This window comes from Ipomoea triloba, chromosome 1 (genome assembly GCF_003576645.1).
Source record: "Ipomoea triloba cultivar NCNSP0323 chromosome 1, ASM357664v1".
In the NCBI taxonomy this organism is placed as follows: domain Eukaryota; kingdom Viridiplantae; phylum Streptophyta; class Magnoliopsida; order Solanales; family Convolvulaceae; genus Ipomoea; species Ipomoea triloba.
Window position 1 is genome coordinate 32974748 of NC_044916.1, and position 24102 is coordinate 32998849.

The 24102-nt window shown below is 35.0% G+C and overlaps 3 protein-coding genes across 4 annotated transcripts; 2 read left to right on the plus strand and 1 right to left on the minus strand.

The window, feature by feature from the left end:
* The first annotated feature begins 1607 nt into the window (after positions 1-1607).
* LOC116032705 (sucrose nonfermenting 4-like protein) lies at positions 1608-8323 on the plus strand. 2 transcript variants are annotated; one of them, XM_031275403.1, is made up of 14 exons: positions 1608-1929; positions 2048-2307; positions 2397-2481; positions 3273-3455; positions 5076-5207; positions 5303-5362; positions 5592-5681; positions 5870-6004; positions 6353-6497; positions 6576-6749; positions 7176-7239; positions 7329-7398; positions 7573-7690; positions 7768-8323. In XM_031275403.1, the coding sequence occupies exons 2-14, from the start codon at positions 2195-2197 to the stop codon at positions 7857-7859; spliced, it is 1461 nt and encodes a 486-aa protein (XP_031131263.1). In that variant the 5' UTR covers positions 1608-1929; positions 2048-2194; the 3' UTR covers positions 7860-8323. The 2 variants fall into 2 exon arrangements, with proteins under 2 accessions (XP_031131263.1, XP_031131272.1); XM_031275412.1 differs by lacking the exons at positions 1608-1929; positions 2048-2307 and having other exon boundaries at positions 2415-2481; positions 3257-3455.
* Positions 8324-8691: 368 nt separating this feature from the next.
* LOC116012692 (uncharacterized protein At2g29880-like) lies at positions 8692-9378 on the minus strand. The gene is made up of 3 exons (XM_031252335.1): positions 9118-9378; positions 8807-9025; positions 8692-8703 (listed from the first exon to the last, which is right to left on the minus strand). Exons 1-3 carry the CDS (start codon positions 9376-9378, stop codon positions 8692-8694), a joined length of 492 nt encoding a protein of 163 aa, XP_031108195.1.
* A 1007-nt stretch (positions 9379-10385) lies between these two features.
* On the plus strand, positions 10386-23437 carry LOC116025182 (protein ALWAYS EARLY 3-like). Its single transcript, XM_031266323.1, has 21 exons — positions 10386-10608; positions 12432-12546; positions 13078-13173; positions 13395-13457; positions 14312-14389; positions 14730-14904; positions 15223-15488; positions 15574-15919; positions 16613-16690; positions 17776-18023; positions 18113-18169; positions 18911-19222; positions 19331-19509; positions 19593-19875; positions 20815-21042; positions 21472-21627; positions 21803-21946; positions 22046-22264; positions 22540-22644; positions 22745-22843; positions 22997-23437. Exons 2-21 carry the CDS (start codon positions 12442-12444, stop codon positions 23159-23161), a joined length of 3402 nt encoding a protein of 1133 aa, XP_031122183.1. The 5' UTR covers positions 10386-10608; positions 12432-12441; the 3' UTR covers positions 23162-23437.
* The last annotated feature ends 665 nt before the right edge of the window (positions 23438-24102 follow it).

A 24102-nucleotide genomic window follows, 5' to 3' on the forward strand; every position in this document is an offset into this window, starting at 1 on the left:
TCGCTAATAAGATATTGCGTGGTCGTCAGTTGGTGACTACATTTTTTTTAATCTCTCTCGTGATGACTTGACAAAAATCTAACTTATTTTAAATCACTAACAAATAACATCTCAAACTATTTCAAGTCTCATTAAAATTTATTATCCACTCCATAACCCTTGACTCGTCATGTATCGTCACATCATATACAATGATAGTATACCATACTGGTCATATTGCATTAATTTCATTAAACAACAAATGCTTAACACCCACCCACACTTCACTCTTATAATGTCCAAAATTAGTTGGAAAGGTTGTTAGTAAGACAACTCGTCCAAGATTCGCTGACCTTGGCTCGTGACAAATTTTTTCGAGATGTTGACATGTATATATACTTGTCTTACAATATCCAAGAGCGCATAGAAAGGTTTTTGGTAAGACAAGTTACCAATGACTGACATTGACTCGTGTCGCATCTTCCAAGACGTTATCATCTAGTTATACACTTATACTCGTAACATTTTTGACCCCATTTGACAATCATCCTTACCTAAACTAACATATTGTCTATATTTATAAGTCAAAATATTTTAATGTAATTTATTTCCACATGCAGGGCAAACATAAATTTATCATTCTTACAAGAAGATATTAAATGAGGACCCAAGTTTTTTGGACCAGGAGGAGGGGGAAAGTCGAGCACCGACCGACATGATGATGTCGCTTGTTCAAGGAGACCAAAGCAGTCATCTAGCAATATATCCATGATGTCTGGAGGAGGCCGGGCTAGTAATCTCCTCCCACCTTTGGATGTGTGTACCCGCAAGTCAAGAGAGGGAAAGCCGAACACCATGCATGATGATGTCACTTGTGCAAGGAGGCCAAACCAGTCCTCTAGCAATATATCCATGATGTCTGGGGGAGGGCTAGTAATCTCCTCCCACCGTTGGATGTGTGTATCCGCAAGTCTCGGCAGGAAGTCAACTTACTGATTATGCTCACTAAAAACGTGCTCGATTATGATGTCTCGATATGTCTTCGTCCACTCATGACAATGCAATTATTTGTATTTAGTATAATACTCCATCTGTCCCATTTTACCTGTCCTGTTTATTATTCATTGGTCAAACCAACTCTTTATTCATTGTTTATTTTCTTTAGTAATTTTAAATTTGATTTTTTGTGTTTAATAGTACTTTTAATGTATTTTCTAAATATATAAATTTTATATATTAATACTAAACTTAATATTATGAAAAATTAAATTAAAAATAACTTCAGTCAAGTCTCGTTAACCGAATCAGACAAACAAAATGAGACGGAGGTAGTATATATGATTGTACTTGATATTATTTTTACCGTGTGAATTAGTATCATCAAAATGTCTATTTAAAAAAAATTATTAACTCTGCTGCAATGTAGTATACGAGTATACGTGTGAATTATTAACTAGAAAAATGGGGTAATAATTAATAATTATTAAATTTTAATGTAATTATTATGGATTGAGAATGGATCCCCACCCTGATGTCAAGGTGGAAGGGTGTGAAGTGTACTGTCGTCGTCGTATTAAAAATTTTACGGTTAGTCATCATTTGTATATTATCGTATTTTGATGTTGGCTGTTCCGTAAAAGAAATAAGAAAAAGGGGAATCTCCGAAAGGCAAAAATTTGCCTAGGTTTAGGGTTTCGTTATCTTTTTCTGTTCTCTCTCATAATTACCTCACCCCTCATCAAGTCACAAGATTGTCGATTTCCTTATAATTTACTTTTTATACCGCATACTCTCATTGAAGCTTCAATCTTTTTCGCATTTTCTTTCGAGATCGAAGATTCCGAGTTGTTTCGTCTTCTGTATTTCAACTGGTTTTTTTCATTTTCTTTTCGTATTATTCCTAAATTATTGTGTATCCGAACGATTCCAGTGTTTATTGTATCCCTTAGGGTAATGGCTTAGCCTTTATTTGTTTTGATCAAATTTCTGTCATTTTAACCAAGTACTGAAACATTAGTTTCAGCAGGTAGCGGAAGAAAAAATCATTCAACTTTTTTTTTTTTTTCAGGGAATTTATATTTGGTGAATGGAGTCATGGGCTTTCGTCTAATTGTTTGATTTGGGTCACATCCCTGGAAATATCGTAGTTTCCGGCACTTATCAGATTTGAGGAGCTTTGGCTGTTTACTGGATTTGAAGGTATCTGTGGGAGTGAATGTATCCTGCTGGAATGGATTATGCTCGGGAAAGCAGCACAGTGTTAATCACTACTCGGTTTGTTTGGCCATATGGAGGAAGAACTGTGTGCTTGAGTGGTACATTCACAGGGTGAGAATTGATGGAACTGGATTTCCCTTTTATGTAAGTCTAGTTTCATTTGTGTGTTTTACTAACTTGTATAGAGAATTGGTATGCAGGTGGTCACAGTGGCCAATGACTCCTGTAGAGGGTTGCCCTTCGGTTTTTCAAACTATCTGTAGCCTACCACCTGGTTACCACCAGGTTAGTTTCTACAGTTCCTCTTTGTTTTCTGGAAGTGTTTTTGTTCTAGATTTATTCAACTGTCCCTAAGAAATTAGGAATTAGATAGTCCATGATATATGTGTTTGAGATTGTAGTCTTCTTGGTCTTAATAGGATTTTAATTTTTTTTTTTCATGTTTTGGTTTGCAATTCCTTTACTGAATAGTATATTTATTTCCATTTTATTGAAGCAAGATTTGTTATATAATGGAAGTTCTATTCGCTTATGGAAAAATACTGCATCTTCTTCCCTGGATCCCATACAATGTGAGGGCATTCTACATGAACCAGACTTTTCTAATTATTCAGTTGGTCATTCAAATCAAAGTTTTGCCCATCTTCTTTCAAACAGTAGTATTGCACATTATGTGTGCCCCGGCAAATTGTGATCTAGTTCTTCTACTTGGTTGAAACATTTTTTGTATTTGTTTGTATAACAAATGATCTAAGTTGTACTTCTTCCATTAAGTTTTCTAATCAACTTAGTTTTGCTCAAGTGCTCAACACACACTTAGAACATCATTGCATGCTTAGTTGGACTTAGGAAGTGGAGTTTATTGCTGTTTTACATTCTCTTTAAAGATTAATTTTCATTAAATGAACTTGTCATATCTTCTTTGCTAAATTGTGCCCGAGACATTGTGGTGATTTGAATTTGTTTGTCAATTTGTATATTAGTAGACAGTTATCTTTTTGTTCTGTATCTTTGTCCCAAAAATCATTCTTTATTTTTTCTCCTTTTGACTGGGAGTTAGCCCTGTGCATGTGCAGTATAAATTTGTTGTTGATGGTGAATGGAGGCATGATGAGAACCAACCTTTTGCTACTGGAAACTATGGGGTTGTAAACACTGTTATCTTGCCTAGAGAAACTGACTACCTTCCTGCAGTTGCAAGTACCCAGACTGCTCCTAATTCTAACATGGATGTCGATAATGATACCTTTCAGCGTGTGGTACGACACTGTTCTGCTTATGAAAAAATGTTTTTATGCTTGCTGCTGCCATTTCTAGACATTTTCAGCTCCTATTTTCTTAAAAAAGTTATTTTACATAATTAAATTATGATTCACAATTGAATTATGATCTTGAGGCTATACTAATGTTGCCTAGGACGAGGAGTGCCACGTCACCATTCTAATACTATGCTTTATAGATTTACCTCCAGTCTTTTCCTTTTTTGTTCTCTCTCGGCCATCACTTTTTTTTGGGGCGGGGGGGTGGGGGGGGGGGGGCAATTGTTATTCACATAATTTAAGAATGCTATCATTGAAAAGCTTGTTTAATTTCCAAAAGAATTGGGACTGGAAAAGGATTGGGGTATGCATTCTGTTAGATTGTCAGAGAAACAATTTTTATAGTCTATCAACATCATTTTTTTCTAATTGCAATGTGTCAGAATTTCTGTTGTTTGAAGTCATAGCAAATTAGGCCCTATTAACTGGGCTTGTTAATTGTTATAGTCCGGTTATAAGCTCCACATATGATCTGGGCTTAGAGCCTTAGACTGTAAACGAGCTTTGAACTCTCATCCAAACCTGGGCTGGACCATTCAGATAGCCTCCTGGACTCCTAAGATTCAAGGACACTAGGAGGAAGGATCTCCCAAAAGTGAAATTGCTACAGCCAATCATCTCCGATGATTACTGTCAAAATCCATCTCCCAAAAGTGAAATTGCTATAGCCAATCATCACCGTTGATTACTGTCAAAATCCAAATCAGACACTCATAAGCTGCTAAAAATTGTCCGCTATACCTGTTATCCAACACTTAGCCACGCAGAATAACTAGCTATTATTAAAGAGAATACAAAAATAAATTTGAGAGTTCAAAATATTGTTATTATTTTCTTTAGATTTAATTTCAGAGAGCAGCGTCATGCTGTCACACACAAAATACCCAAAAAAACAAAAAAAAAAAAGATTTTCGTGGACACTACCACCAAAAATCATTCTTCTCCGCATCCTCACCCACTAAGAAATCCTCTGTAGCCATCTCAATTCTGTTTTCTCTAATTGTCCCGAAGCTCTAACTCTGCTCGATTTTGTATCCCATGGTGTGAAATCTGAATTCAATTCGGAAGAATCCCAAACTTGGTTGATTTCTTAGTTGGTAAATCAATAATAGCTTACTAGTTTTGTATTCAATTTTTGGTATGCGTGTTTGTTTCTGAATTTTATTTCCTTACGGGGATTGTTTTAACTAACAATTGGAAATCCTTACCAAATAAATAAAAATGAAATCTGTTTTCGCATTCTTGTTTACAGCGAGCTTGTTCAGACCGAGATTCTATTCCAGCTTCAAAATTATGTTATTATATATTGTGGTATTTTTCAGTTTCTTGACAAATTAATCTTTTATTGTCTCTCTGTACGCATAGATTGGAATGTATTCTTAAATGGGCAAGAGTTGCAGTGTATTGATCTGCTGTTTGATTGCTAAAATGAGTTAATTAAATCTACGAACTCTATAACACTTCCTGCATCATCCATAGAAAACGCTTTCACTTTGGTGTATAGATGTCATGCCATTTTAGATAATCTGCTACTTAATATATTATCTTGGTATGCTTCAGGTTAGGGTGTCGGATGGTGCATTGGATGCTGTGTCTAGAATATCGCAGGCAGATATAGAGATATCTCGCCACCGTATATCTGCTGTCCTCTCCACACACATGGCGTATGAGTTGCTTCCTGAGTCGGGAAAGGTTCAAGTTATTTATTGTCAGATATAAATGTTCATATGCACATGGATCATGCATTATCTGTTCTAGTTCCCTTTTCTGATTTGTTTGTCTTCCAGGTGATTGCATTAGATGTTGATCTCCCTGTAAAGCAAGCTTTCCATATTCTGCACGAGCAGGTAATCCCTCTATGTTGGTATGTTTTGCTTCAGCTTCCATGGTTTGTGTTCCAGTCTCAAATATTCCAGATCTGGTTGTTAATTTGGTGGTTAAGAGTGTGTTATTTCTCTTTTGCAGCTTCATGTACAGTTTTAACAGTATTTTCAAATTATAATTGTCATTTTTCATCCTTCTGAAATTTATCAAATTCATATGCACATTTACTTTATCAAGTGCTGCTATTTTCAGGGTATTCCTATGGCTCCTCTCTGGGATTTTAACAGGGGACATTTTGTTGGAGTTCTTAGTGCGTTGGATTTTATCTTAATCATGCGGGAGGCAAGTATATAGTGTTTATTATTATTTTTAAAATACTTATTAAATCATTTATGCATTAGAAAATGTTAGTATGAGCTCAAATTTAAGGCTTCTAGTCTTCTACCATTGTCTCACCCTACCCTGATCCCCTATTGTACCCACCCAACGCAGGAAATGATGAGTTCAATGATCTGTTTACTTATTTGCAGCTTGGAAATCATGGGTCCAACCTTACAGAAGAGGAACTTGAGACACATACTATATCTGCTTGGAAAGAAGCAAAATCATACATAAATGGACAAATTAATGAACGAGGGGGAGCAGCTCTTAGAGTGCTTGTATCTGTGAGTTTTATTTTACATGCTATGCGTATAGTGTAGATTGTCTGGTCATGCTGAAACTACTTTCTGACATCTTTGGGTTCATTATTGATGCATTGAGCTTTTTTGCTGAATTGAACAAACAAATTAAAAAGGCAAAACCAATAAATTTTATATCAATGGATTAAATTTGTACATTCTCACAGTTATGCATTCTTATCCTGCTAATATTCTGTTATAAATATTTTCTTATCCTACCAAATATACCTTGTCTACAATTATTTTTATTAGCTTATGAATGACTATATATTAGTTTTATACGTATTTGATATACAACAATTGTTTCTCTTGACCTATAATGACATTGTGCAGGCTGGCCCAGACGACAATTTGAAAGATGTTGCTTTGAAAATTTTGCAAAATGGTGTAGCTACAGTTCCTATCATTCATTCACCCTCAGAGGATGGGTTATATCCACAGCTACTGTATCTTGCTTCACTTGGTGAAGTACTAAAATGTTAGGCTTCTACTTGGTTATTTTTAACTACAATAAGTTTACCTGGCTTTTGGCCTAACACAGTATGCTGTTCTGCAGATCTTTGTAGGTATTTCAGGCATTCACCGGCATCTCTTCCCATTCTTCAATTGCCAATTAATGCCATACCATTAGGCACCTGGGTTCCCAAAATTGGAGAGCCAAATCGACGGCCGTTGGCTATGTTGAGACCTACTGCCTCACTTAGTGCAGCACTGAATTTATTGATTCAAGGTTTGTCGGCTTTCCTAAATAGAAATTATATCTAACGTTGTTTTGGTTTGTAAATGTCTTGACTTTGATGCTCTTGGTTTACAATAACGTTGAGATTGAATATTAATATTTGTACTAGTTCGGGAATAGTATGAGTAAAAATAAACACCTTCACTGCTACTAGTTATAAGATAACCCTATTCCACTAACTTCTATGATGGATGAAATGGCTAGACTCGGGATATTGAGTGTATGCCTTTTGCAAGTGATTGCTGCTACCCTGTATTACTTGTTCATGTATCATATAGGTTGTGCTTTTTATTAGAATCTTAGATACGGTTTGTTCTATGAATATATATAATGCTCGAGCTGTAATCTCTGACCAAGTTTATTTATCTTTATTTTTTGAGCTAGTTTGCTTACTATGCAAGTTCATTGGTTTTGCAGCTCAAGTTGGTGCAATTCCCATTGTTGATGAGAATGACTCATTATTGGATATATATTCTCGAAGGTTGGCATTGATTTTACTCGCACATTATTTTTTACATTATAGTATTTAAATCACAAGCGGAGGTTAATCGGCTCAATCCCTTTTTACAGTGATATCACAGCCTTGGCCAAGGACAAAATTTATACGCACATCAATCTTGACGAAATGACCATTCATCAGGTGAGTGCAGTGAAGCAGGACTAAAAACCATGAACTAAGGAATAGTTTTGTTGTAGATTAGAGATTTAGAACAATTTTCCTTTATCGCTGCAATTTACAATTTTAGTAGTGTTTGGATGCCAAAACTTATGTGATCATCTATCCATCTTTTTGTACACTGCATTTGCTTTTCAGGCATTGCAGCTTGGAGAGGAACCGTATGCTTCCCCATACATGGTTGGCAATGAAAGATGTCACATGTGTTTACGGTCTGACCCGCTCCATAAAGTGATGGACAAGTTGTCCAAGCCAGGTTAACTATTTTAACACCATACAAATTACCGGCAACCAAAGATCACTATAGTTATATTTCCTGTTCTGTGCTTTTAGGTGTTAGACGGCTTGTGATTGTGGAGGCTGGGAGCAAGCGCGTTGAAGGTATCATATCCCTTAGAGATGTTTTCCGGTTCTTGCTTGGATAGGTGGGAATGGGAACAATGACTTTGATGGCGCCACTGCTGCAACGCCCACTTTCAGCAGTGATCTAATCTCAATTCTTTCATGTATACACAACTGGATTGGCCTCAAAATGGTTCAGGCCTGGTTCTTTTTACTATGTTGGGCTTCAAAATGAGGCGTGATGTAAATTGTCATATTTGTTTTCTTTTCCTTGACCAAAACGTCGTCAAATATGTAGCAGCATTTACTATATAAACTAGTGTCTCCTTCTGCAGCAAAGACAGCTGCCATTTTTCCTCCAAATTCTTCGGGCTTGTCGACCTATATCTTCTCTTGTGCAATATTGCTCACAATAGGGGATTTGGATTGAATTTGAATTAGCCTTGATACGTGACATTGGGTTAGTAGTTTGAAAAAATTGGAAGGGGATAGTCTTGTTATGACACAGATTTTGGTTGAATTTGAATTAGGGGGGTGTATTCTATCATGACTTTCATGAACTTTTAAATATTTTTAAAGTGATGGATTTTAATTGACTTTTGTAGAGTTTTTGTAAACTTTCATAGAATCTTTTAAACTTTTATAGACTTTGTAAGAGTTTATAAATATCCATATAACAAACATTTATAGATTTTTAAAAACTTTTTCATATTAAAAAGTTTACAAAAGTCATTAAAACTCTAAATTGAATACACTCTCACAAACATTCCATAACTTCTATTAATATATTATCTATAAATTAGTGCATTGTAGAAATTAAAAAAAAAATATTGATGTCACAAAAATAGAGTATATTATTCATAAAGAAAATATAATCAATTTTTATAAATATAACCAATAAAAATATTTATTGAACTAATGAAACAACTAATGTTGAGTAACATGATTATCAAAATGTTTAGAATGAAAAAGTACAAATTTTCCTTCAAAAAAAAAAGTACGAATTAAAATATTCATCGTGAGAATCTACTTGTATATCATTTTGTGTAAATCCATCGTTAACAAAATCAAAATGTAGTTGATCAATTCTATGTTGATTATCTTCTTCAACATTATAGATTCTTGCATCAGTTTCATCACCCAATCCAATAGAGTTTTTTCCTATGGCAGTAGTACTTCCAAATACAAATGCTAAATCTTCATAGTCAGCAACCGTATCGGTCCGTAAGTGTTTATGAGTAGGACGAGACTAGAAAAGAAAAAGAAAATAGTTAATGAATGATTTAAAAAAAAAAAAAACTAAGCAGCATCTATGTTAATTAAAGGATATAACAATCTCACCTTCAAATAATCTTCCCACACCTCATCACTAGCTGTAAACCTCTTTTTTATTGGATCCCAACCAAATCCAGAACTATGACGCATAAGCTCAGAAAAGTTGTTAAAACGATTCTTGAACCATTTCAATCTGCTTTGGTATTGTGCATACGATCTTTGACACCCAAGCTTTTCATTCAGAGCAGGAAGTATCATCTTCTCCACAGTTAACTTGCTTAAACCTCCACAACTATCACGCCATCCATTTTTTATGGCATCAACCATGAGTTGTAACAACTCGTTACTCTCATCAGGTCCCCATAATGAAGTTGAATTTGCATCACTTTTATAATTAAGTTATTAATTCTTTGAGAGGTTTTATTGTTCCCAATTCTAAATGCTATTTTGATAAAAGAATTTATATTTCTTTATTATTTATATTCTTTGTAAAACATATGTAATACGGAGTAATATATATTTGTTTGTTATAAAAAATGAGAAGAAAATCCTCAAAAAGATAATAATTAAGTCACACGAGATTGTTCGAAAAAAAGAAAGATCCATACAATTATCATGAAATAACATACGTACAAGCGGTCGGAACACGAGATTGTCACGACGATCTGAGCTAATGCTTGGCTAACGGCCTAACGTTGTATTTCCTATTCTATGCACGTTAAGAAGAGATGGAAAACACATTTTTAGGGCAAGAAATGGAGAAGAAAAGAAGCAAAAGACCAATTTTCCCCATCATTTTAGCAATTACAAGCTGTCGACGAGTTCTAGTCGACAATTTGGTTGGAGGTACTGAAATTGAGAAAAATTGCATAGTTATGATATTAAATTGATAGTTAAAAACCCGTGGACTGCAATTAATAACATCATGATAGTCAATAGTGAAATTAACTCAAAAAAAAAAGAGCGGTGATTATTGTTCGAAGTCATAGCACAATAGGCCCATTAACTGGGCTTGTTATAGTCCGTTCTAAGCCCACTTATGATCTGGTGCCCAACTGTAAACCCGGGCGGCCGGGCCGGGCCGGTCTGACAGTCTCCTTGAGGTCCTAGGATTCTCGGAGGAAGAATCTCCCAAAAGCGAAATTACCGCAGATAACCATCACCGTTGATCACTATGACTCCAAATCAGACACTCATCAGCGGCTGAAAAGCGTCAGCCACACCTCTTATCCAACACCTACCCACACAGAATAACCTACCAAAGAGAACACAAAAGAAATAAATTCAAGAATTCAAATTATTATTATATTTCCTTTTAGCTTTAATATTGTAAGCAAGCAGCCTCGCTCGCTCGCACACAAAATACAAAAAAATTGAGTTTCGCGGTTACTGCCCCAAAAAATTCATCTTCTTCTCCGCGTGCTACTCACCCACCAAAAAATCCTCTGTAGCCATCGCAATTCCGTTTTCTCCAATCGCCTCTCAGCTCCAACTCTGCTCGATCTTCGTATCCCATGGTGTGAAATCTGAATTCGATTCCCAGGAATTTCCAATTCGGTAAATCAATAATAATAGCTCACTAGCTGCGTGTTCAATTCTTCTTATGCGTCTCCGCTTCTGAATTTTCTGTCCTCTCAGTGAGTGTTTTAACTAAACATAGGAAGACCTATGGGAAAAGGGAGAAGAAAATCTTTTGTTGCTATCTTGTTTACAGCGAGCTTGGTCAGATCGGGGTTCTGATTTCAGCTGCAAGATTTTTGTGTTATTTTCGTGGCATTTTTCGATTTCTTGGCTGATTAAGCTTTTCTTGTCTCAGTGTAGGCATAGATTGGAATGTATTCTTAAATGGTCAGATATAATTTTCGAGGTAGTGGGGTAGTTGGGATTTAGTTTTGAAGCTATGCGCGTAGCTTTAGTTTGGCGTGGGTGTGGTTTTGTAGTTCATGGCCTATCTATGTCCCGGGTGCCTATTGATATTGCGTTTAAATTTTGTGTTATTGCGATGTCATTTTGAGCTGTTTGACAAATTATCGTCTTTTATAGAGTTCATCTCGTGGATAAGAGAAATTAGTAGTTGATAAAGGCCCATTTATGGTATATCAGTATTCATGTGCCAATGTTGTATGAAATTGGGTTATTGCAAGTGTTTTGTTTGGTTTTTCTGTCACTTTTAACCGTTTGATGAATTTGTTTGAATTAGGTTCATTTGTATTATGGCCCATAATTAATTTTTTTGAACTGATAAGTTCTACTCATTTAAAGTTGTGAATTCCTGTGTTATGGTAGAGTGTGCTATAAAGATTCATCATAGAAAAGCAAATGGTTTGATTATGCATTTGAAAATCAACAACCATCTCATTTCTGGTAGGAAAGTTGTTGAGATATTTTGCCCTGACCATATAATTTCTTTTCAATCAAATGTTTGTGAAATAATAACTGTTTTATAGATTAAAGTTAAAGTGCCTTAGCAGTGAGCACTCTTCAAATTATAGAACATGATATAAAGATCCTCCATACAAATGCAAATGGCTTAGTCAGACATCTGAAAACTAACAACCATATCAGGTGGGAAAGTTATTGATTTTCGGAAGTGATTATTTTTAAGTTTTCATGTACTTTTGGTGGCGTAAAATAATGGAGTAAATCCAGGGTAGAGAAAGGACATATTTTGCTCTGGCTATAATTTTCTCTTAATCAAAATTTTATCTATTTTTGAAGACAATCATTGGTTCATCTTGCAAGATACTCCATATGAGTTTTCTTCCTTTTTGAGTGCCAAATGGAGTTGGTTATTGACCTCAGCTAGTCAGCTCACTGGAGGAACATGAAGATAGTCTTATTATACTTGTCTATGACATCAGTTGTCTATGGAAGCGGAGTAATAGTGAAGGAGAACTAATCAGTGCCTTGCTATTAGTGGAAAAGTTTGGAGGGTTAGAAATGAAGATTATGGATTAGTAAATAAGATGGTTTTATTATTTGTTTATTTATTTATTACATGAGTGTTCAACTCATGTAACACCTATTAGTGAAGTGCTCAAAGTTTGACTCTTATGTTTTGGAAATAACCTTTTTTGAAATAGATATAAGATTGCATACATCACTCCTCAGACCCTTATCACCTTTTAATGTTCAGTTGAGCTAATGTCACGTTCCATAATTTTATAATTTGAGCAAGTTATTGTAGCTATATTATAATGTGGTTAATCCTTAAGCATTTGGAAAATCTGATCTAATATGGTAATATATTATAATGTGGTTATCAAACCAAGTTATTGTAGCTATAATGTCCAACATTGTGTGTGCATGTGCTTTTTTAAATGTATATTTAAGTTCATTCTACATTAAACTCTTTTTTTTTTTCGTCATATTTTTTTCAGGATTTGAATTATGTCTCCTGCAAGAAAATCAAGGAGTGTCAATAAACGATACTCTTGTGTAAATGAAGTCTCGCCCAACAAAGATGGAGATAGTTCTAAAAGAAGCAATCAACGGGTGAGTTTCAATTTTAATTTCTTCTACAGTTCCACACAGTGGATGACCTTTTCTTCTAAAGAACGCTACAGCTTATATTTTGACATTTCTGGAAATATTAACTTTCTCTTTATTGATATGCACTTATAGCTGCTCTAGTTACATGCTTTTATTGGACTAATAAAGACTCTGGAATCATAGTAATTTGAGGACTGTATTAAAAAAAATGGAGTACTAAATTAATAATAATTGAAGTGAAGGTCTACACACTAAATTGAGGATATTACTATATTAGCATGGTCATATTGTATTTGAAGGGTAAAATGTTAGACTAAAAGATTCCTGTTATCCTTGCAGTCTCTTCTGAACTTTACATGAATTCACTGTAAAGTTGTTAGTCCCCATCTTATTTCTGATTTTGAATGGATTAACATATTCACTGTATTCATGAATCATGCCTGCCTCAATTGTGTGTGGCTGTGTGCACGTATAACATGATTAACTTCCACACATCTTAACTTTCTAAGTTACTCATTTCTGGTTTAATTGCAGAAAAGGAAGTTGTCTATGCTGGGCCCTCAGTGGAATAAGGAAGAGCTGGGTCGTTTTTATGATGCATACAGGAAATATGGTAAAGATTGGAAAAAGGTTAGTTCTTAATCTTAATCTTAGTCAAATTTTGCTCTTTTTTAGATTTAGGTAAAAGAAAATGGCCAAAATCAAAATGAGTTTCTGCAAGGATGAAAAGCAATTTTAATAATTTAACTCTCTCTTCTTCTCTTTCTCTGTCTCTTTTGTTTTTTCTTTTTAAATAAATCATGTGGTCAGTATGTGACTATTTCCACTATGTTATTTAATGTGCATTGCAGGTGGCTGCTGCAGTGCGAAACCGATCAGTTGATATGGTGGAGGCACTTTACACCATGAACAGGGTAAATGTGTGTGTGTGTCTTTTTTTTTTTTTTTTTTTTTTTCAAATAATAAATATGGATTATAAATGACAATGTTTATTTATTTAATTTTTTGTTATTTTGTTCATATAATCTTTTTTACTTGCTAGCTTTATAAAATTGTACAGTTATGTGCTTTTGGTTTCATTAATATGTGTATATATACATCATGCATGTATACACTATGGGCATATCAGTTTATTTGTATGCTGAATGTAACCCAACCATTTCCCTCAATAAAAAACATGTTGGCTTTTTGCATATTGGTCTGCTCTATTATGGTTGTTATACTTACAAGTTTTACATTGCCACTGTAGCATGTGAGCTGCTACTTAGATGAGAAAGAAATGCCTTCATAAGATTTCTGGATTATTTCACTGGAACTACAATAAGGTGTGAGGTGTCTCATAGTCATATGGACACTCTATGCCTTATTCAAAACCTCAAACATCCCAGTATGAACTGATGCCCCGATTTTAATGTAAAAAATCAGACTACCCTTTTTCTGATAGTAACCAATAGTAATTTAGCAAGCTTATGACCTATCTAGGAAAGAAGGAATTTAAATTAAAAAATCAGACTGCCCTTTCTCTGATATTTAACATGAACTGACAAAATATTTTTTTGAGCATTAATCATCAAGTAATGTGCATATATATATTTTAGCTAGAAATGTCAGTATTAAATTTTCCTTTTTGAGTGTTAATTAAGTAATGTTCAGATATACTTTAGCTATAAAGATCAAGCTTAAATTACTTTTTAAAAAATGGTTAAGGAGGAATAGGGATATGGCCCCTGCATTACCGTTTTGGTAACATGTGCTTCTCTATTTTCAGGCTTACTTATCTCTTCCTGAGGGGACTGCATCTGTTGTTGGGTTGATTGCAATGATGACTGATCACTATTGCAATTTGGTAAGATACATTAAGTTGTGGATATATTATCTGTAACCCCCCTCCCTTTCCCTAAATTGGCCCTTAAAATGGAAAAGCAGCTCATCACTGATAATATCATTGCATATTGTTTGTGAAACAAGGATCTAGTGTTATCTGGATTGCTTATGTGAACAACATTTACCAATTAATGGTTTAACCTTACTTGTTTTAAGTCTACACACATTTGGCTCTTTGTGAATGGGAAAATTTGCAGTCCTTTTTTCGTGGCTTTCTTGTTAGAGCATAAGAACATTAGATGCTACAAGAGGCTCATTAGTTTTCACTTGTGATAATTGTGTTATTGGACTGGGGATGGCAGGCTGGAAGTGATAGTGAACAAGAAAGCAATGAGGGTGCAGGGACATCCCAAAAACCTCAAAAGCGGGCTCGGGGTAAAGTTCAGGCTGGCACTTCTAAAGGTTCTGATTTGCAGACCCCTACAGTAGCACCAAATTATGGTTGTTTGTCATTATTGAAGAAGAAACGCTCAGGAGGTGCGTTCCTCCATCCTTTGAGTATCTCAAAAAATAGTTTAGTTTTTGTTTTTAAGCCCACTTGCTGGTACAATATTTCTTACATTGCTTTATATTATGTTTTGTAATACTCTTGTTCTTGATGAGGATTTAAGGCATTCAATTTTGAGGACATATATTTCTGTTAAATGTGAATGCCTAATAGCAAATCTTCCTTTTGGTAGCACGATGTTAAACCTTGACTATGCCTTTTGTTTTGTCATGACTCATGAGTCGTCATCAATGGAACTGCGCTGAGGTGTTAGTAGTTGTGATGCTTTTTCTGGAATTTTCTTTCAGGGACACGGCCTCGTGTTGTTGGGAAAAGGACACCACGGTTTCCAGTATCATATTCTTATGAAAATTTTAATAGTGGAAAGTATTTTTCCTCTAGTAGACAAGGCTTGAAAAGAAAGTTAGATGCTAATGATGATGAAGTTGCTCATGAAATAGCATTAGCTTTAGCTGAAGCTTCACAGAGAGGTGGCTCTCCCCAGGTTTCTCAGACACCAACTCGCCGAACTGATAGTGCTTTATCCACTCCTGCTCGCAATGCTGAAAAGAAGGTAATTATTCAACTTCCACCTGAAGTCTTCTTTAGCATTCTTATGCATACATTCTCAAAATTTACTTAAATTGATTTGTAAACAGCATGTTAATCTGGAAATGGCCAATTCCAAGCTTCTTAGTAGTGAAATGGACGAGGATGAAGGAAGCATGGAAGCTGACACTGGAGAAGTATCCAGGAATAGGACTTTGTTGGAAACTGGCAGAACAATGCAGAAGGGCAGAAGACTCTCTGGGAGAAAGTTGGAAATTGATGACACTGGTGACAATCATTTTGATGACATCAAGGAAGCATGTAGTGGTACAGAAGAAGGTTATAGGTTAGGTGCTGTAAAAGGAAAACATGACAAAGAGGTTGCTGGTGAAAGAGTTTCAAGGGCTTCTTCTCTTGGTCTCAGAAAGAGGAGCAAAAAGGTTCTTTTTCAGAGAGGTATGGCAGTTTACTCAAATGCTTTTCTTCAAAAGAAGTTCCTATGTAATCATAAAATCTTTACATGTTCCTTTTTTACTTCTTCATGGGCTTAATTAGAAATTAGAGTCTAATTAAGAAAAATTGCCACGACCTTAAGTTCTGGTGTGGTGAGAAATGCTATGCATTATCTTGTTCCTAATGTGAAGATATGTTGTTGATTTTTGTAAGTTGATGCTAATCCCTGGTTCTTTGTGAGTTTGTAAAGCATATGCTTTACACTTTTGGCAAAAAGGTTGTTTCTGTCCTTTGAGAATGTAGGAACAAAACATTAATTTAGATTAAAGGATGTGAAGTTCTCCCTCCGTCCCATTTTGTAAGGGATAGTTGTGTTTGGCATGCTTCTTTAAAAAATCAGATTAGATATGATTTCTTTTCCAAATTTGCCCTTCTAACAAGAGATGAATTGGGAGCCACCTAGAAAAGTTAAAAGCAATAAAGGGTAAATTGAGAAAAGTGGATATAATTTTTGACAAACTAAAAATGAAAGTAGGACAAATAAGAGGTGAGAAGGAACCATGTGAATTGTTTATTCAGTAATTCTATTGAAAATTTCGATATTTCATGTTTGTCAATTGAAAAGTTATATCGTTAATAATATGATAAATATTAAAATACTTCATGCCAAGGTTAACTTTTATTTTCTCTATTCAGATGAAAGCTCTGCCTTTGATGCTCTACAAACTTTGGCTGATCTATCGCTGATGATGCCAGCCACAGAAAATGAAAACGGTAAAGATGAACATTGCCGTCCTTTTAGTTTCTGTGTTTTACAGGCACACTTCCAATCTCTGACTTGAGATTTTTGTCATGTTCTATTTTTGTGGAAGATTCCATTCCAACAATCTTATCTTCAAGGATACTGATACCTGCATTAATTTGAAAAATGACTTTATGAATGTTTGTTTCTCAGTGTTGTGTAATACATTTCTCAACGATTAATGCATTTTATTAAAGCCGTATGATTTTACACAAAGTTTATTTGCTTTTGAAGTATCAGTAAGATGATAAGTTTGCTAATATTGCAATGATAATTTTGAACTGTTAATCATATTAAGGGTGTGTTTGGAAACCCGGAAAATGATTTCTGGAAATCATTTTCCGGGTTTCCCATGTTTGGCAACACTTGGAAAACCCAGTCAACGGAAAATGATTTCCGTTGACTGGGGAAAATGAGGCCAAATTGGCGGAAAATCACAACGCATGGTCGACAGGCTATGGTTTCCGGCGGAAACGATCTGGTTTCCGCCGGAAACCAGGGGGGGGGGGTTTAATTTTTTTTTTAAATTTTTTTATTTTTTGTTTGAAAGATAAATTTTATGATTTAAAATATTATTTTTATTTTATTATAATAATTATAATATTTTAAATAGAATAAAAATATATATAATTATACAATTCTACCCATTTTCCAGAAAACGAACCAAACACCCAAAGACAATTTTCCAAAATACATCCAAACACGGAAAATGAATTGATTTTCCGGAAAATGACTCATTTTCCAGAAGTCATTTTCCTGCATTCCAAACACACCCTAAGTCATTGGTTCAGCCCCTATAAGCTTCCTTCCTGAAGTTTTTAAGCCTTATGCTTCATGTTTAGATGGGTACAATTATAAACTGAGGCTTCAAATTTTTAGGCTACTGATGCATAATCTGTAACTCTGTTAAACTCTTTTCTGAATAATATGGTTAACTTTTTGTGCACTTGCTTTTATTTATTTATTTATTTGAAATCATAGTCCCATCATTTGAATTGTATGGTGCATCTGCAACAGTGTTCTTACTCTTACTCACTTCTTGCTTTCTTTTTCTCAGATTTAATGATGCAGGTCAAAGATGAAAATGATCACATTGATGAATCTGGGACCTTGGAAGCTCTGCCTACAAACCGGCAAAGAGAGAAACGTGGATCATCTGGGGTTAAAACTAAATGGAGTCAGCCGGCCTCAAGACTTGAGGTTGCATCTAGTACAATGCCAAAACATGGAAAAGCTTCAGTTGATACTAGTTCTGTTCCTGAGACAAAGCAGACGAAAAAAACACAGAAGATATTGACATCTAAGGTTAAGCTGAATATAATTCTGTCCAGTTTGTTGGATATTTTCGGCAATGTTTTCTGTTGCAGAAGAATAAATCTTTGGGGTCCATGCAGGCAAGAAAAGCTGAAGCTCATCTCACGAATGATATTTCTGAACCTCAAGATTTTGAGGTATGTTTGTTTTGATTGTGTTGATTAAAGACATTTACTGATTTTATTATTATAGTTTATCTTTATTTATATCTTAAAGGTTGATCAAATTGAGATATCTGATTTAGTTTGTACAAAGGTTGTGTGGCATGGTGTAGGGACTAATTCATTCTCCTGCAGCTCCAGTTTTGCTACAATTATGAACCAGTTATGTTTTGGTTTTCATGCGGAGACATCTCTCTTAAGGAGTGGATGGTGGCAGATATCTGAGATATATTGGTTATTTATTTCTTTGTTTTTTGATAAAATACAAAACAAGGTTATTAGTATGTAAAGTGGACATTTTTTTTGACAGATCAAAAAAGAAATTTAGAGATCTAAATGGGATAAAGAGAGTGTTAGGTTTCAATTTGGAGCTTCAAGAACCGGATTGAGTTGTATTTGATCAAATTCTTTTAATCTAGTAAGAGATTATTGGTACTGAACTAGATCTCATTTAAGTCATGTTTGGCTAAAATTGGAAGCTAAATAAGATTGTATTGTTATTTAGATTGGAAAGCATAGAGTTTAATTGACTCTTTGTAAAGAATGTTGGTAATATATTTTATTTCAATTGTCATTTCTTGTATTTGAGTTTTGCACAATATATGCCCATTCTATGTCTATTAGAAATGCTACTTCTGTTTTCAAAAAAAAAAAAAAAAGAAATGCTACTTCTCAAAGTAGTGAACACCAATTTGACACGATTCTCTATTCTTATAGACTAAAGATGCACCAAAGAAGCCAAGCGGCAAGGGTAAAAGATCTTTGCAAAGTTCATCACCTAAATTGATAAAGAACCAAGATCATTCCTCAAGTGCCGATCTAAGAATAGAAAGAAGTGATTCGGCTCAATCGATTGCAGAAGTCCCTGTAGCAAACCAGGTTACCTTGCCTACTAAAGTTAGAAGTAGGCGTAAGATGGGGATCAAGAAACCACAAAAAGAAAAAGATCTGAATTTTCCTGATAGCATTTTGGATAACAACTGCAACTTACCCTTTGCTTCGGTTAATGACAAATTGTTCAATCTCAAGGTTTGCTAAATCATTTTTTCTTTCTCAAGTTGTTCCTTTTACTTTGACTTATTGGCTGCATATGCATTGTTTTAACATTGAATGTTTTCTGTTCAACATGGCATGCAGAAAAAGCTTTCTAGTTGCCTTTCCAATGATCGTGTACGGAGATGGTGTATATATGAGTGGTTCTACAGTGCAATTGATTATCCTTGGTTTGCTAAAAGGGAGTTTGTTGAATACTTGTATCATGTTGGATTAGGACATGTTCCCAGGCTAACTCGTGTTGAATGGGATGTCATAAGAAGGTAGGTTTAATTCACTGCAAAATGTGAACCTTCTAAGTGTTTTCTGTGTTGTGGATAATTTTAAGCGTTACGTGTTGATGCAGTTCTCTTGGTAAACCACGGCGATTTTCTGAACAATTTTTAAAGGAGGAAAAGGAAAAGCTTAGTCAATACCGTGAGTTTGTTAGAACACATTACACTGAACTACGTGAGGGTACCAGGGAAGGATTACCAACTGATCTTGCAAGGCCAATATGTGTTGGACAACGCGTCATTGCCATCCACCCTAAAACAAGAGAAGTTCATGACGGAAGTGTGCTGACAGTTGATTATTCTCGGTGCCGGGTTCAGTTTGACCGGCCTGAGCTCGGAGTTGAATTTGTCAATGTAAGACATCTACCAATTATAACAAGAAAATATGCTGCAACTTGTGCTTTATTCTTGTGTGTGTGTGTGTGTATTGCTAAATAGCTACTGTAACACAGTGAAACTAATTAGGCTTTTTTTTTTTTTTTTTTTTTTTTTTTTTTTTCCACATGGTCAGAATAAGCTTTAAATGTGAGTTATATTTTTCAGTCTAGTTGAATGTGCACCAACAAGAAAAATGGGGGTGATTCATCTAGGATTTCGGATATGATAGGTTTACCAACTCTCACCCTAGTATGATGGTGGAGTTTCCATTTATTGCACTATCTTCACCAGGCAAGATTTAGATTTTTCTCAGAACAGCAGTGACACTGTATTGACACATTTTAATGAAGAAATTATTCAGTGTATCCATTATCTTTTAGTGACATTCAGTGTATAAATAGATTCTTTCAAAGCTAATTCTGCACTTCTACTTGAAATATTGTTATTTGACATGTTACAGGCTTGATTCTGCAAGCCCATCCATTCTGCCTGGATTTGGTAGATTTTAGAAATATTCTCTTTTCTAGTCCTAATTTGTTCTTATTTGGGCTAGGGAGGATTATATCATGAATCTTGACTCAAGAAGCATTTTAGCTTCATAACTAATCTTCTTCACCCTTGTGATGAATATTCATCACAACATCAATGGATGTTGATTTTCTTTTGAATTACATTTAATTGTTCTAGTTTTTGTTGTCTAAAGTAAATATCAACTCACATTCAAGTAACATCCATTGATGCTTGCATAGCTACAGGAGTGGGGTTCATAGTATCCCAACTTGGAGGGAGGGAGGAGGATTATTGTGCTAATCCACTTAATGATATATAGTTCAGTTACAAGTTGCAATAGAATATACTTTTCTCTCTGTTAATATGTGGTATACTAGGGAACTTATTGCAAATCTTCATGCTCAGGATATTGATTGTATGCCTCTAAATCCCAATGAGAACATGCCTGCATTGCTCAGGAGGAATGGGCATGCTGTGGACAAGTTATTTGAGAACTTCAATGAGCACAAGGTGAATGAGCAAGCAAATGACAGTGTGAAATATGCATCACGTGACAATCTGGAGAATGGTGATGGTTTCCCTTGTTTGCCTTCATCAACCTATGCGAAAAATAACCTATTAATGCAAACAGAGGTCAGTAGCATTTTATTTTCCTTGCAGTGACTGACATAGTGAGGACTTCATTAGTTCATTGTATTTGAGTGCTGCCAACTAGAGAAAATATTCTGAAACTTTTATTGCTATTAGTGTAAAGAGATTTTTGTTGCATTTGAATACTTGAGCTTGTTGTATGAAGAGAATCAATAATAATCTGGAACAAAGAACTTGTGGCTCAAATGACACTGGACAATGTTTTATGTTAACATGTCAAATATTCCCCTTTTTCTTTTCTCTGTTACTCTCGTGGAAGAGCATGTGGAGAGAGGAATGCTCATGCCAGTCTGAGCTCCTCTCCTGCCATGAGTCAAAGATGAGGTTGTATGAGCCTAGTTTCTGGGTGAATGAATCTATTATGTGCATCATTCTTTCAATTAATGAGATCAGTTAAACCTTCTATACCAGGTGGATTCAGCAAATGTTGATGGGCATGCTAAAATTGGGTCAAGTGAAACTGCCCAACAGATGTCACATTCTCAACCTGGTACATTGGGACAGAACCAAGCAAAGGAAGCTGATGTTCAAGCTCTTGCTAAGCTGACTCGTGCTCTTGACAAAAAGGTTTATAGACTTTTTATGTATCCATCTGCTGCATGTGTTAATGATTGTTCTTGGTGTTTGTCTCTTATTGATTTTAACTATTCCTATGCTTTCTATAGTTGATATATGCATAAAAAACGTTCACATATATTTGAGATATAGAAAATGAGGAAATTGGTTTTACTTGAACATTCAGGAAGCTGTGATTTCTGAGTTGAGGCGTATGAATGACGATGTTTTGGAAAATCAAAAGAGTGGTGACTGCACCCTCAAGGACTCGGAGCCTTTCAAAAAACAATATGCTGCTGTAATTGTACAGTTAAATGAAGTAAATGAGCAGGCATGTATTCTACTTCTGTTAAGTGAGCAGATTGAATTTCTTGCCACTGCACTGCAATTAAGTGTTGAATTTTTTATTTTTATTTTTATTTTTTGGCAGGTTTCTTCTGCTTTGTATTGCTTGAGACAGAGGAACACATATCAAGGGAGCATTTCTCTTAATTGGCCTAGGCCAGTTGCTAATTTTGGTGATTCTGGTGGTAGAGTGAGCACTTTTGACTGCTACACAAATCAAACTCAGGAACCTGGATCTCATATCAACGAGATTATTGAAAGTTCGAAAATAAAAGCCAGAACTATGGTAGATGCTGCTGTGCAGGTACATAGAAATTTGGCTATTACTTCAAAATACACCTGTCTAATGCATATGTTGCCATAGATACTATAACTGTGGAGAACTTTTAGTTAAGCCAACAAATCCTCGATGTGTGTTACCGTTGCATTGTGGTTTCTTAATACCTATTTCATATATTATCTGTTGCATGGAAACTTGGGAACGGTTCTTTAGTGTAGTATGTGTTGGCAAATTATCTTTGTTAACTAGTCTTGGTGCTCCATGAATAACAACAGTTATGAGTAATATTTTATTGTCAGGCAATGTCATCACTTAATGGAGTGGAGAACAGTACAGGGGAAGTTGAGGATGCTATAGATTATCTAAACGATCGCATTCCACTAGATGAATCTTGCTTGCTTACTGTAAGACATTCCACTATTTTGGTTTACAATGTGAATGGGTGGTGTTTCTGCTCCGCTCCTTAGGTTGACTAATTCTAATCCACCAAATTTATTACTGCAGATACCTGATTCTAAATTGAAGAATCCTGTGCATGGAAACGAGGCAGACATCCCTTCAGAACTTATTACCCAATGCGTTGCTACGCTTCTCATGATCCAGGTAAAATCCTCTGGTCATTTTACCCCGTCTTTCCCTGCTTTTAACAGTATGTATGCAAATAAGATGATGATTACCTTCAACTTCCATGACCCTCTTATGCATCTCGATGTTACTACTCAGTCTGACCTGACCTGGCATTTATCACAATCGCAGAAATGTACTGAACGGCAGTTTCCTCCAGCTGACGTGGCAAAAATACTGGATTCTGCAGTTGCGAGCTTGCAACCTAGCTGCTCTCACAACCTCCCTCTGTATGCAGAAATAGAGAAGTGCATGGGAATCATAAGGACCCAAATACTGGCGCTAATACCAACCTAGACATACTCTATTAAGTCTTAAGGTCACTTGTTATTTTAATATTGTAAATTTAGAATGTAGATATTAAATAAAATAGGTAGTTTGTTTTGTCTTCAATGATCAGTCATTTGATCTTGTCTGAGTTAATATTTGGTAATTACTAGTCAAACAGGTGGGTGCTAGTAGAGGATAGTGTACATGGTTTTATTAGATTAGGGGTTTTTTGGCTTGAATAAACCAGTTTGTAGCAATCTAAACCAAAAATTAAATCAATCTATCAGACTATTGATTAAATCATTCTTTTTTGGTAAGTTTCAATTTGAATTTGAATTATGATATGATATCCTTGTTTTTGAGACTACTTCAAACTTGCTACATAATTAGACTCTTATTAAAAAAGCTCACTTTGCTCTAGCCCTCCACTTTGTAATGTTTGTATTACTCAGCTAAACTTTGTTTGGGACTTGGCAATTTGCATTTTGCATGCACGTTTTTTGTTTCTTCATGATTTAACTAAGCATGCTATCAAAAACATTACTGCAAGTTAATCATAATTAGTAACCCGTAAAATATACAGAAAAATTTATCATGTTATACATTGTAATCTCACTATTTTGTAGTAGTTTTGACGAAACAAATACAATATAATTCCATCCATCTAAAATATTATAAAATTCTTTGTTGGAGATGGAATCATGGAATTTGGGGACTCGTGGACGGTGATCTAAAAGTTTTACATAAATTCACTATTGTAAACACAAATTCATTAACATAGATACATATTAAAAATGTATATTGTATTATGGCAAACTATATTATTTGAGTATTGAAAGTATATTATTTTGTATAGAGTACACGAATAATGTATTTTTCTATTATTACAACTGTGTGGACCATACTTTAGGCTTGATTTAATCTGGGCCTTTCGGCTTTAATTATACAATATCTGGGCTGGGCCCAGT